General features: G+C 34.8%; 1 protein-coding gene across 2 annotated transcripts in view; it reads left to right on the top strand.

Annotated features, from left to right (window-relative positions):
* The window catches only part of FANCC (FA complementation group C), a 61,696-nt gene that overhangs the window by 33,900 nt on the left and 13,774 nt on the right, over positions 1-14,022 (top strand). For both annotated transcript variants that reach the window (XM_032214490.1, XM_032214489.1), the window contains 4 exons: positions 6,775-6,894; positions 7,949-8,013; positions 9,269-9,430; positions 10,403-10,559. In XM_032214490.1, coding sequence (XP_032070381.1) covers positions 6,775-6,894; positions 7,949-8,013; positions 9,269-9,430; positions 10,403-10,559 — 504 coding nt within the window. The remainder of the gene's footprint in view (positions 1-6,774; positions 6,895-7,948; positions 8,014-9,268; positions 9,431-10,402; positions 10,560-14,022) is intronic.

Here is a 14,022-nt window from a genome sequence, read left to right as displayed (position 1 = left end):
AGTTGTACAGCAAACTCAACTCTATAATAATAATAAAAAAACAAGTTAATAAACTTATGCACATCAAGTGGGAATGGATAGCATAAATAATTTTATGTAAGAAAAGAGAATTCTTCATATGATCAGTTTTCAAAATTCAGTATCATTTATGTCCTATAAAGCTAGTACTAGTTAATCAAAATTACTAAAAATAAAGCAAAATGCTAAATGATGTTGAATTATACCTACACTTCACAGCATTTATGAATAGTTTATGTTCAGCATTCCTGTGGTAGATAGTCATGCTGGCCATATGCTCAAGCAAATGTCTTTGGACAATGTTGACTCTTTGGCAGTGAATCGGAGATGAGCACTGCCCCCTAGAGTCGGACATGACTGGCAGGGGAAACCTTTATCCTTTTTTAAGTGATGTCTCAGGAATAGTGTGCAAAAACTGCAAAATTGCCAAGCACCATACAAAGAACAGCTTATTGAAAAACAGCTAGGGATTTTACATCTTTAAAACAATGTATAGTGGATAATTATATAGTTATTTCTCCTTAAATATAATATCTTACTTTTTTCCCTGTTAAAAACATCTTATTCTTCAGCCCCATTTTCCAACTTGCTTGGACTCATTCATTAATACCAACTTTAAAGCAAGAGAATGAAGTACAACTGTCTCCTCCCCAGGACCATTTGTGTGGGTGCTTAGGTACCTCATGTGACAAAAATTAAGTATCAAAATTGCAATTGCAATAGTACTTAGACTTATATGCCACTTCACAGTGCTTTACAACCCTCTCTAAGTGGTTTACAGAGTCAGCATATTTTCCCCAACAATCTGAGTCCTCATTTTACTGACTTCGGAAGGATGGAAGGATGAGTCAACCTTGAGCCTGGTAAGATTCGAACTGCCAAATTGCAAGCAGGTGGCAGTCAGCAGAGGTAGCCTGCAGTACTGCATTCTAACATTGCACCACCATAGCTCTTATAGTTGATGTTTGACTGCATCATTGTTGACTCAAATACATGAAAATGAAAATGGATACAATAAGCTTCCATGGGCAAAACTAATGGTTGAAGCTAGGAGCATCAGCAAGCCAGTGGAAAATAATACCAGGTTTTGATAGATGTTGGTGTGAGGAAAGGGCAGGAATTATCAGAATTGAATAATCCCCTAATCCAGAGGTGTCAAACTCTATTTCATTGAGGGTTGCATCAGGGTTGTGTTTGACCTCGGGGTGCTAGGCATGGGCAGCTCAATGTTACTCATGTCGGTTGTCTGTGGTGGCCCGAGCACTCTGCCAGCAAAAATAGGTTTCTGAGCTCTGTTTTCGACTGTGACAGCCTGATGCAACCCTCTGCTAGCAAAAACAGAGCTTGGCAGGGCTGCACACGGAGCCACCGCAGGCCAGTACGCTGTTCCGGGGCGGCCCCACAGGCCAGATCTAAGCACCCCGCGGGCCGGATTTGGCCCACAGGCCTTGAGTTTGACACCTCTGCCCTAATCTTAACAAAGATGATTAGGGGACTGGAGAAACATATGAAGAACGGTTGCTGGAACTGGGTATGTCTAGTTTAATAGAAAGAAGGACTAGGGGAGACATGATAGCAGTCTTCCAATATCTCAGGGGTTGCCACAAAGAAGAGGAAGTCAAACTATTCTCCAAGGCATCTGAGGGTAGAACTAGAAGCAATGGGTGGAAACTAATCAAGGAAAGAAGCAACTTAGAACTGAGGAGAAATTTCCTGACAGAACAATTAATCAGTGGAACAGCTTGCCTCCAGAAGTTGTGAATGCCGCAACACTGGAAGTCTTTAAGAAGATGTTGGATAGCCATTTGTCTGAAACAGTATAGGGTTTCCTGCCTAGACAGGGGGTTGGACTAGAAGCTCTCCAAGGTCCCTTCCAACTCTGCTATTGTATTGTATTACATTGTATAATCTTTCAGATCTGTTAATGGATGGAAACTTTGGCTCTGCCCCTTCCCATCTCTTTTAGCTAGCCAGGAGACCAAGTTTAATCGGTAAAATGTTATCAATATCTGTCTTGAAATAAAAGCCATTTTTTATTATTTGTTAGCAGTCATTCTCACACCCATCTGGAAGTACCTATCATTTGGTTTTGCCTTTTTAAGAACTGTCTCTCTTAGTAGTCAATCCAGTTAGTCAAAAAATGTTTATGTAACTATAAAAGTTTAAGCTCTGGAATGTTCTCCCTGGTATTTTCCTCTACTGCGTTTCCTTCTCATCCCATATTCCTTTAGTATATTTCTAAATTGGTTTGAAGCCTCTGTTTTATTGTTTTTAAATACATTTTTAATAAATACCGTTTGGCATAAAGTTTGGAATTTTTTTTGTAAGAAATTAAATGCAGAGTTTCTAGTTCTATAGCAAAATGTGGATGCTTACATACAGATCACACACTCAAAATAAGAATGTTCAGTTCTTTCCAGGCCGGACCATGTAGATTGGATAGCTGCAACACATGAGAATGATTAAAAGAGGACTGCAAATATAATAATGACAACATGGAGCAGACTACACTATTCAATATTGGAATGCCAGGTTCACTTTAATCATAGTGCTTCCCATAATGTGGGTGGTCATAGTATGCAAAGAATTGTCAGTGCTTTTTTGACTACAGATTGCAGCAGTATAGAAGTACACAAAGTTCCCAAGATCTCTTAACATTTTTTTTTTCAAAGGGTGTTTCCCTCTAACTTGTTTCAGCTCCTCAATTTTTCCAGTAGCTTTTGTACAAGATAGACTTGGGGAAAGAAATGAACCGTTTTGAAATAAACCATCTACTGTCAGTTTACGTTTTCCTCAGTTAACTCTTTCCTCATAATTTTTTAAAATAAGTAACTACTTTTGCCCTTGCAACATTAGCAGTTTATTTTTTAGTAAATGCTATAGAACGATTCATATTTTGCCTGAATGTTTAAAGTCTTGTTATTACTTTACATTTTACAGTGCAAATGAATCGAACAAGAAAAACAGTCTCTGATTTAAATATTAAGAAATTTGCTTCGGTTTTACTCTGAAGCTTCATTTAATTAGTCTAGAATTAGTTCTAACACTTCTGGAAGGGCTAAAACTGCATAGTTTTACTGTGTGTGTGTGTGTGAGAGAGAGAGAGAGAGAGAGAGAATGTAGTGTGTATAATCACACTGATTTGACTTCAGAATAATGAAACTGCAAGTCAGAATGGTGTGATAATGTAATAGCAAACATTTTAGAATTGGATTGGGGAACAGAGATTCACATTTTCTGTCAGTTATGAAAATTCTCTGAAGGTGTTTGGTCCAGTCATAATATTTCTACTCAGTTTACCTTACAGGCTTGCTGAGAGATAAATTTTGTGAGGAGACACTACTATATATGCTACCCTGAGCTCCCTGAAGAAATATGGGCTATAAATCTATAAAATAGAATGAATAAATAGATAACATCTGGTGTCTAGTGCAGAGCAGCAGCTGAGAGTATTTGTGTTGATAGGTTTGCATGTTTTTGTTCACAAATCCTTGAATATTTCTTGTCCATGTTGTACAAAACAAAACAAAAAACAAAAATCCTGAAATTAAGGGGGTCTGGAATGGAATAAAATCTGATCAAATGGAAGTCTTATCTCTCAAGAATCTAAATAATTGCTCATGAGGTCACTCCAGCTGAATGTCTGGCTTCAAAAACTTTTAAATAACATCCAGACTACAAACCTGAGTACGAAATTGTCATTGCAGGAAGCCATGGGGTCTGTCCCCTCCACAATTCACTGTTTAAATTTAAAAAAAAAACTACATCATGGTTTTGTCTCTTAAAATAGGGAGAAAGAAGAACACTAAGAAAAAATAAGAGAATGAAGAAAAGAGAAAGCAAATAAATGACACAATCCATTAATCAGTTGGAATTGTTCAGCATCAAACACAGCACTACTTTCACAGATACTGCATAAAAAAGTTGGTTATTTTACCTTTTTCAGGCCAATTATAGTGCAATAGAAACAAAAATTGAAAATAATTTATTGTTTTGGCAGAAAATCTTAAATTGTTAAATTGTTTCAGATTTTTGGATTGTGGGATTCAGAACAAGCCTCTTATCAGAAATAAAATTCAGAACAAACCCTTCATTAAAAATCTAACCATAGAGGAAAAACAATACAAAAAAATAGTAAGATTACTTTGTTAGCTCCAGTGTAGCTCTGGTCACAAAACAGAGCAGTTGTTAAGCAAGGACTGCATATAGGCTAATCAAAAGATGACAAGGAAGTGAGTAACTTACTTCCAAACCTTTTGATCCAGGAAAGGATGCAATTGTTTCATTGGCTGAAAGCTCTCCTCCTCATGCCCCCTATTTGCTGCTTTAGCAGGAGCCTTTTTATTGTGTAGATGCTGCATTGGGTGAAGGACAGTGCCAGAACAATAGATGGAATATCCATGAAGTCATGCAGCATCCATGCATATTGTCTTTCATGACTTCTTGCCTTTCATGTAAATGCAATCAATTTTGTCCCCAGAATGCCTCTCAACCTGCCTCAACAGCCGCTGAGCAGCTCATACCTGATACATTCTGCTCAAAAATGTTAAATGAATTTCAAGCAATTCAAAGGATTATCTGCAGATTGTTTCCATTTCTGACTTGCTGTCAAGAACAAAAAAAAACTTTTAACCTGAAAGGAGGAGGAGAAGTACTACTACTACTACTACTACTACTACTACTACTACTACTACTACTACTGAGGATAGAGACCCCACCATGGGAAATACAAGAAATCTCTGATTTACTTCTTTAGTAGTTCTGAACAGCACACAAAACAAGAGTATTTATGGATCACAGACACTCCCTTACTCAGTAAAACAACTTCTTTTTATGCTTGAAATGCTACAGGGATAAAAGAATCCTAGGAAACAAGTCAAACCAACAACTTCAAACATGCCTTTGAAGCTAAATGCACCCATGGACTGTATCAACAGTTCACAAGAGCGTAAAGGGTATGCACGTGCACACATATTTAACAATATAAAGCATTGTGTGTGTGTGAATTTTTAATGACCTATGAAATCTCCATAAGCAAGAAGGCACGAGAGTGCAGGGCAATATAGTTATGAATAAATGATACAGCAACATAAAAAACTCTTAAGAGTCAATTAACCAGTTACTCCTTGTTTCTGAAATGCACTCAAAAGTAAAAAAATCACAGGAGAACCAACCAGATCAGAGCAAGCCATCAACCCAGATGTTTATGTGGAAAGGGTAATAATAATAATTGAATTACTTTGATGATGTCTTACTGAATTTGTGTCCATGTGCACTCTGAGTTCTCTTTTATTCTGTTGATTGTGTAGCTGGTGTCTTTGAAGATGAAGACATCATCTTCAAAGACACAAGCTATACAATGAACAGGATGCATATGCACACACACACACACACAGAATCTCAGCAGAAGCCAAAATTATGTATACATTCACCGAAGTCGCAAACAAAAACAGCATGTTCAGTCAAAATATTTGTAGGTAGTCCTTAATTCATGACCATTCATCAATCATTCTAATTTATGATGACACTGAATGAGGGGGATCTTTCCAGACAGCTTGTTTCTGCCACTTTTTCTCCCAAGCAGCCCCACTACATACACTACACTAGTATAAAATCCCAGGGATCTTGTATTCCTTAGCAAACGCCCCATGACCAGCTATACTCCATAATGCACACTCACCTGCAACCATGACCCGTGCCAACCATAGGCAGGTCCCCAGCGCCAGCTATTCTTCCTAATGCTTCTCCTGCAGCAGACTCACACATAATTCCTGCATTCCCTACCTGAGACTTCCCACATCTTTCTGCTTAATAGTCTGGCAACTAAGATAGCTGGGATTGCCATCACTAAGCAATACAGTCACATTATGTCACCTTTATAACCAGGCTGCTTAGAGATGGCAATCCTGGTTGTAGTTGCTCATGTATGTGAAATTAAGGAAAGGAGTGATTTTACCTCCAGCATTCCACTTATACCATGTGACAGGGTGAGCTCTTGCCCCAGCTCCTGACAACCTAGCATGCAAATTCAAGTAGATAAATAGGTACCACTTTGGTAGGAAAGTAACTGTTCCATGTGTGGGTAATTTATATTTCACATTTAAATAAACACCATTTTTCCATACTGAATAATGGATTTTGCTATAGAATTAACAAGTTACTTAATTGACTTTATCTATTTATCAGATTTGTACATTGCCATTTAACTTTTTGTCACTATGATGTTAAAAATTCAAACAATTAAAAATTATTGTAGTTTTTACAGGTATGCCGCTAGGTGGCAGTAAAACAACTATTCTATAGAAAATAGATACTTTATAATTGTCAAGTACGTCTATCAAGTACCATATTTAACCTGCCAAACTAATATTCCACCCAAAAAAAAAATCAGAATAAACAAGAGTTGGATGTTGCTTTTTTCCATTTTTATTAATGATTTTCTTTTGTACAGTATCTTTTAAAAGCATTTTCTCTACTTTTATTCTTTATGGCAAAAGTGTATATTAGTCTGAATCACCGAATCAGTTCAAAGCAGGTAACTTATTACTGAATGTATGGATATTTGGGCTGGTTTCTTTCAGTTGATTCCTGTTTTCTATTAAGTCAAACGTGTCTTTTTATATTTTAGATAAAGAGGTCACATTATTGTAATTATTGTTACTTGTTATCCTTTCCCCATTTTCACATAAGATAAAATTAATTTTTGGTGGAATATATCTATTTTAATTATTTCTTCTATTGACATGTTCCTTCTAGAAGTCATTGTGCCATCTGCTGTCATTTTGTGGACTGGGAAATCATGATGCTGATGTTAATAAGTTTATTTCAACTCTTGGCTTCACATCAGCAGATTACTACTCTAAACTCATTGAAAATGTGAGTATTTTGTATAAGTTGGCAATTTGGTAACGTGAAAGTTCATTTACCCCTGATTTTGACACTTGTAGAAAGGAGCTACCATCTTCCTCCAAGTTGTCAGGCATCTATAGTATTGGCAGTTGTAATTAATTCTCATGAACAACATAAAGTACAAATTCCTACAAGTTTATGAAATGGAGGAATGTGGCTGCTTTGACTTACCGCATAAAAGATCAGCCAGCAGTTCCTATCTAGCAAAGAACTGGTTTGCTAAATATGTCTGATAATAGCTATCTCTTTGTAAAGAATATAATGAGAATGATTGTAGAGCAAGTTCTTTATTTCCACTCCAGTTTTTCTTGCCTAGAGGGTAATTTCTGTTGCCAAAATGAGAAAGGCCAAGACAAAGCAATGAATGGAACCAGAATGAAAACCAAATTGGATTTAACGTGGTTTTAAACCATGCACAGTTTCTCTATTTTCTATATATAGTTAGCTTTTTATTCTTGTTTTCTGGCGAACCACTTAAATATATAAATACTGAAGATTGATATAGCCCATCAAAACAAATATACTGTATTATTACATGATTAATAGTCATAATAGTAATAATGAAATTAGATGTCAATATTGCATCCATGACTTAATAACAAAAACTTGGAATGGATATCTTCATAGGACACTGTTAGAACTAGAATTTAAAGAGCAAACAAAAGTTATCTTTCATTCTTAAAAGAAAAAGCTATTTTTCTCTAGTTATCGTAACAGTAAATAAAGTATGTTTAAATACTTGGAATATTTCAGTCTGCCTTTTCAATCAAACTTTGTTCCTGAACATTGGTTTATTTTAATTGGATTAAATTTACAGAAGCTTGCATATTTTGAATTGTTTCATTGACATAAAATAAATTTGGAGAAATTATTTTCACATCTTTCAGTCCATAGGTCTCAACAAATTGATTGTTCATTCACCCCGAAGTGCAAATTCAACAGGGAGAAAATATCACTGATGTAATCATTACTGGATGATTTCCTATATTATTTTAAGTTGATAATTACATTTATTTAACAGACAGTCTCATCATTAGTGATGGAACTCGGCAGAACCCAGGTTAATGGATTTAACAGTCAACAAAAGTAGGTATTAATATTAGCATAACTACGTAACTAGTGTGAAAAAAAATCTATGGAAAGATACCTACTAACATTATGTGGACATATTCCAAACTATGCATAAGCATGGTTTTATTGAGGAACACATTATTTATAGAAATGATATATGTTACAAATAATGTAAAAACAGAGCTAAAAGAAAGTCCTCAAACTACTTTGTGGTCCTAGGTTTGTTTGGTTTTTTTTACCAATTTTATCATTGGAAAGGTAAATATAGCTTTGTCATTTGGACTTTTATTTATCTCCCAGTTTCAGATGGGTTGTCTGTCTAGATGTTTTTTTTGGTTTCTTTAATATGTAGTAGTGCCTATGTGGCATGTCTGGACCCATACTTAAATGTTTTCAGAGTTGGTGGCATTATAGAACATATGGCCAACAGTTTTTTGAGAGTTTCAATAGTTTTTTGACAGCTATATTGGACTAAAATTCTTATTTTTCCCTATTTTGAATGTTTCTAGTTAGGTCGGCCTTCTACTAGCAGGAAAAGATTGAAGTTTAGAGCTCACTAAATAAGTTTATTGCAGTCATGAACCAGCCTAAGTGAATTGGTATTAAAATATTGAAAACTAAATTAACACTATCAAGCTAAATAGGAAAGGTATATACAAACAAAGCATTTTGTCTAAAAGACAGCATTAAATTGTAAAAATGTTAGGGTGCTTGCTCAGGCTACACATGTAAGACAAAACAGAAAAGAGATTAAAATGAGCAATCCTATAAACTTTAAAATACCGGTAGCAACATTAAGTTCAAATACAAAAAATACTGATAGATAAAACAATAAAATTATCCAAAAGGGATTTCAGGATTATAAATTTAATTTACAGACCCTTGTCAAACCTGAGAATATAGTACAAGAGCTGACATGGCATATATACACCGAAGTATAAAAAAAGAAGTTAAAAAGTAACCAATGGTTAATGCCAAGCCTGAACCAATTCTGTCTCTCTATATTCAGGCAGGTTCATTTGCTCTTAGTTTGCCTGGTTTTGCACACTGCCACACAAAACCGGGAATCCTTGTGAAGAGCTTAGTACATAAGGACTTGTTATGTGCCATACGTTTGTCATTTTGTAAATGGAACTTCTTGGCAATCTGTATTTAATGAACAATTAAAATATTTTAAAAAATATATGTTTATATCCTGCCAAAACTCCCAGTGACTGGGCAGTTAAAATGTTTCTTCATCTATGTAACAGATATAATTTTGTTCCTGCAGCATCTCTTGTCGAGTAACCTCCATGTCTCTTCTCTGCATACCTCTTATAACTCTGCCTGATATAAAACCACTTCTTGAAGCTCTCCTTAACTATCATGATCAGGGACCACAAGAAGTGCTTCACTCTCAGTTTTTAGAAGCAGTGAATGAGGCTATACTACAGTAAGTAGACTCCAAAATAAGAGAATTTTCTTGTCTAGTAACAAGAATGCTAATTCAATAACTCTGTATGTTGAAAATTAATTTGATATATCTGTGCTGAACTAAGAATTTATTGCAATCTATTAATAGTTTATGGACACGTTCTCAGACATGGTTTTTGCTTATTTTTTCATAAATTATCTTGATTATTCCCTCATTTGATGAGCTTTTGTGCATTCTGTAATTGATGCAAATGTTGGAAATCTGTTCTACAGATGGATTTCATTTTGTAAATTGAAAAAGAATGTGTTTTATTTGTAAAATAACTTGTTTGCCACTGCTGTGATGTTTTTTGTAATGATAATCCAGATGTTACCTTTGAAAAATGTCAGCCTTACATAAAATATTAGTATTATCCATATATTCAGCAGAGATAAGTGGCTTTTGACCACTTACAGTAACATGCTGCATGTATTTTCTTTTCCCAGGAAAAAGTAGAAATCTCTATATCACATACGATAAATACCAAATTCAAATTTAAATATATAAATATAAAATTCACATTTTATTTTAGATTTTGTTCACAGTTAAATAGAATTATTGTTTTGCACACCTATTTTTAAGGTTCTTCAATGTAGGATCTTCCAGGGTGTTAAACTAAACATAGCATTATCACCAGCCAGCATGATCAGTGGCTCCACTCCCTGGGTATGGTAGAAGCAATTATCAAATATATTTGGAGGACTCCATGATTATTTACTATTGCTCTAAAATGATTAGTTCCTCCTCCTGTTTTTCTTTCACAGCTTATCTCTTTGGTTAATGGGGAATGTAGTAGTTCAAAAATAATAGTTCAAAAGTATCACTTGTAGCAAAGAATACTAAAAGAACATTTTTCTTTGGACACAGAGATAAAAATAGGAAGAAAGACAAGAATTGCACAACACGTTAGTGAAATATATACAGAAATCTCAACTCCTGTTTTTAATATAGGAAAAATATCTCATTATCTGAAACTGCTGTCCTGCAATTATGGCTTCGTCACTTTCCTAGTCTGGAGAAGGCAATACTACAAAATATTGAACAATTAATATCCAGTCAAACAAGATCAATGCAAGAGATGGCATGTGTGATAAAAGATTCGTTATTGGTGAGTATAGTCTGCGGCAAGTATTGGAAACTCAACACGTAGGATCGAGAGCACTTACCATCTCTCCAGTCAACGTTGCAGTCCCCCATTATTATAACTTCAACTTCTTTGTGTTCAAAAGACACTGAAGTGTTTCACAAATTCACAGATTCTCTTATCTTTAGGCACAAGCTATCTAGAAATTTGCATCTCCTCTCTATAGTTTTGTTGACCAATTTATATAAACTCCGGTGAGCTATGCTATTGAACATTGTGGCAGTTTTAATCTGGAGTTGCAGTTGTTATTGGTAAAGATGTCAGGATAGAATTCTCAATTGCATCTTATTTCAATTCTTAAGAACCCAATGTCATTGTAAGTAAATCTTACAATAAACTTTAACAGAGAAAGGAAAACTCAAACCCTAACTGGCTAATTCTAGAATTTAGTCGATTTTGAGAGGCAGACACCAAAATCTAGTTCATCTAATTAAAGGGAAAACATGAAAAGGGGAGTAGATTGGAAGTAAGGAATCTCTTATACTTTCTCAGGAAATTAATCTCCCCTTCTTTCCCTTCATTGTTTTCTCATACTATTCTTGCTAATAGTTTAATAAATTATTGTTGCCAAACGTTCTTCTACCTGAGTGGTCAAATGTACCATATGTTCTAAGCCAATCATAAAACGTCCTTGGGAGAAAAACCACAATTCTTTGTGCTTTTCAGTGCAAACAGCATTATAAACAATGAGCCTTATAACATCAAAGCAACTAGATTATTCTAAACTTAAACAGATCTCCCATTTTGCCTTAGTCAATTTCGTTGTATTTAAGTACAATGACAATAAAGATTATACTTATACTTAGTCCCTAAATACATATTTGAAGAACGATGCTTATAAAAATGTCTAAATATTAAATATCAGGATTTGTCTCATATCTGGTGGGGGAACAGTCAGGAGAGAAGGATACCTTTTCAAATAAAATAAAATTGTATAATTAAAGCAGTATGAATGTGATATATTGTTAAACATATCCAGAAAGACAGAATAGTAAGTAATGATTCTGAAAAGTTTCTGTATTCTAACATGATTATATGACATTATATGTTGCTGTATGGTTGAGATTTATGATAAATAACAATTGAATTAATTTTATATAGATATTTTTACATGTAATAAATCTTTTCTTGTTAATTAGTTGGAAGGTTATTACTTTTTAATTTTTTTAATTACTGAAACATATTTAGGATTTGCTTTTCACTGTTTGAGCGTTATTTAATGTGCTTTCCTTCCTTTTGTATTCCATCATTTTAACAAATATAAAACAAAAAAACAGAAAGAACAAAGCTTATAATTGAAATTAAAATGATTTAATATGAAAACATGACTAAGCCAATAATTGATACTATGTAAATGTTTTAGAATGTATTTTAAGTTGCCTAAGTGATATAGCAAAGGTTATTCCTTAGTGTTTCGCAAGATGCCACACTAAACAGTATTTCAAAGCAACAACTTTTCAAATCTGTACTTGGTAGTGAAACATTGCTAAGTTTTATTATTGAAGAAATATAATACGCAACACTTTAAAGTTAGAGTTCTAAATGTAATTAAAGTGTGATGGTCTAGTAACTTCTGGTTTATACTGTGTGCTGCTCTTATCTTTCCATCCTTTTGGAAAGAGTGAAACTGATAATGAAAATTCTCTAGTTACCCAAAACTGCAAAAACTAATGGTAAGTGTCACATGCATTGCACATGGAACATCTAACCTATAAATATTAATTTTCCTGTGAGGAGTTGGTCACCCAATATCTTTTAAATGATTGACAGTGGACACCTAAAGCAGTGATTTATTCACTTTGCATTGTGTGAATATCTTGCCAACAACCAGGGAAAAGATGCGATTTTGTGTGTGATGCTGTGAACAGTTAATTTGGTGTGTTAGAGCCATTCACACAGATGCCTGTTCATAAGCATCACATCTATAACTGAATTGGAATTTTTAAAAAAGTGTTCTTCTGAACCCATAGTTCTTCTGTGTATGATTGAAAAAACTTGACTCTCAGTCCCACACTTGCTGATAATAACTACTGAGTTAGCTTTTAGCTTGATTTCCTAGTTAATTTCTTTTAAGTACAAAAGGGCTAAGTTTGGGTTCACCAAACACCTTTAACTCCTGTTCTCTAAGACTGTGAGAAAAATTAGATTTAGAAATTGAAACTTGAGAGAAAATCTGTGACAAATATGAATTGCACCATCTTTGGAATTATTTACTGATATTATTATTGGGAATCAATTAGTGAATGATTAGTCAATTAGAGATGAAGCAGTAGCTGTAATAAAGGATTAGGAAGAATAACAAAATAGAATAACAAAGTTGTAAGGGACCTTGGGGGTCTTCTAGTCCAACTTTCTGCTCAAGCAGAAACCCTATACCATTTCGGACAAATGGTTGTCCAATATCTTCTTAAAAACCTGCAACTTCTGGAGGCAAATTGTTCCATTGATTCATTGTTCAAACTATCAGGAAATTTCTCCTTGGTTCTAGTTTGGTTCTTTCCTTGATTGGTTTCCATCCCTTGCTTCTTGTCCTGTCTTCAAGTGCTTTGCAGAATAGGTTGACCCCCCTCTTCTTTGTGGAAGCCACTGAGATATTGGAACACTGCTATCATGTTACACCTAGTCCTTCTTTTCATTAAACCAGACATACCCAATTCCTGCAACCATTCTTCAGATATTTAATTTTAACTTCCAGTCCTTAATCGTCTTTGTTGGTTTTTGCACTCTTTCTAGAGTTTCAACATCTTTTTTATATCGTGGTGGCTAAAACTGAATGCAGTATTCCAAGTGTAGCCTTTCCAAAGCATTATAAAGTGGTATTAACACTTCACATGATCTTGATTATATCTCTCTGTTAATGCAGCCTATGAACGTGTTGGCTTTTTTTGGTAGCTGCAGCACACTGCTGGCTCATATTTAAAGATTGCCAATTAGGACTTTCAAGATCTCTCTACCAGTTACCACTCTCCACCTTAATAGTGGTGAAGAAAACCTTTTGAGCTACCACATTTCCAAAAGGTCCTGGGATTTTAAAGGCATATTTATTGTAGATACAGGCAGTCCTCGACTTGCAATCAAAATTGAGCCCAAAATTTATGTTCTAAGTGAGACAGTTGTTAAGTGAATTTTGCCCCATTTTATGAGTTTTCTTGGCATGGTTGTTAAATGAATCACTGCAGTTGTTAGTGACACGGTTGTTAAGTGAATCTGGTTTTCCCATTGCCTTTGCGTGTCAAAAATTTGCAAAAGGTGATCACAAGACCCTGGAACGTCGTAAATATGTGTTGGTTGCCAAGCATCCAAATTCTGATCAGATGACCATGGGGATGCTCCAGCGGATGTAAATTTAAAATCCAATCATAAGTCACTTTTTTCAGTGCTGAACATCTTTGAATGTTCACTAAACGAACTGTTATAAATCAAGTAT

This window comes from Thamnophis elegans, chromosome 3 (assembly GCF_009769535.1).
Source record: "Thamnophis elegans isolate rThaEle1 chromosome 3, rThaEle1.pri, whole genome shotgun sequence".
NCBI classification, from domain to species: Eukaryota; Metazoa; Chordata; class Lepidosauria; order Squamata; family Colubridae; genus Thamnophis; species Thamnophis elegans.
Note: the sequence above shows the minus strand (reverse complement) of the source record. Positions and strands in the feature narration are given on the sequence as shown.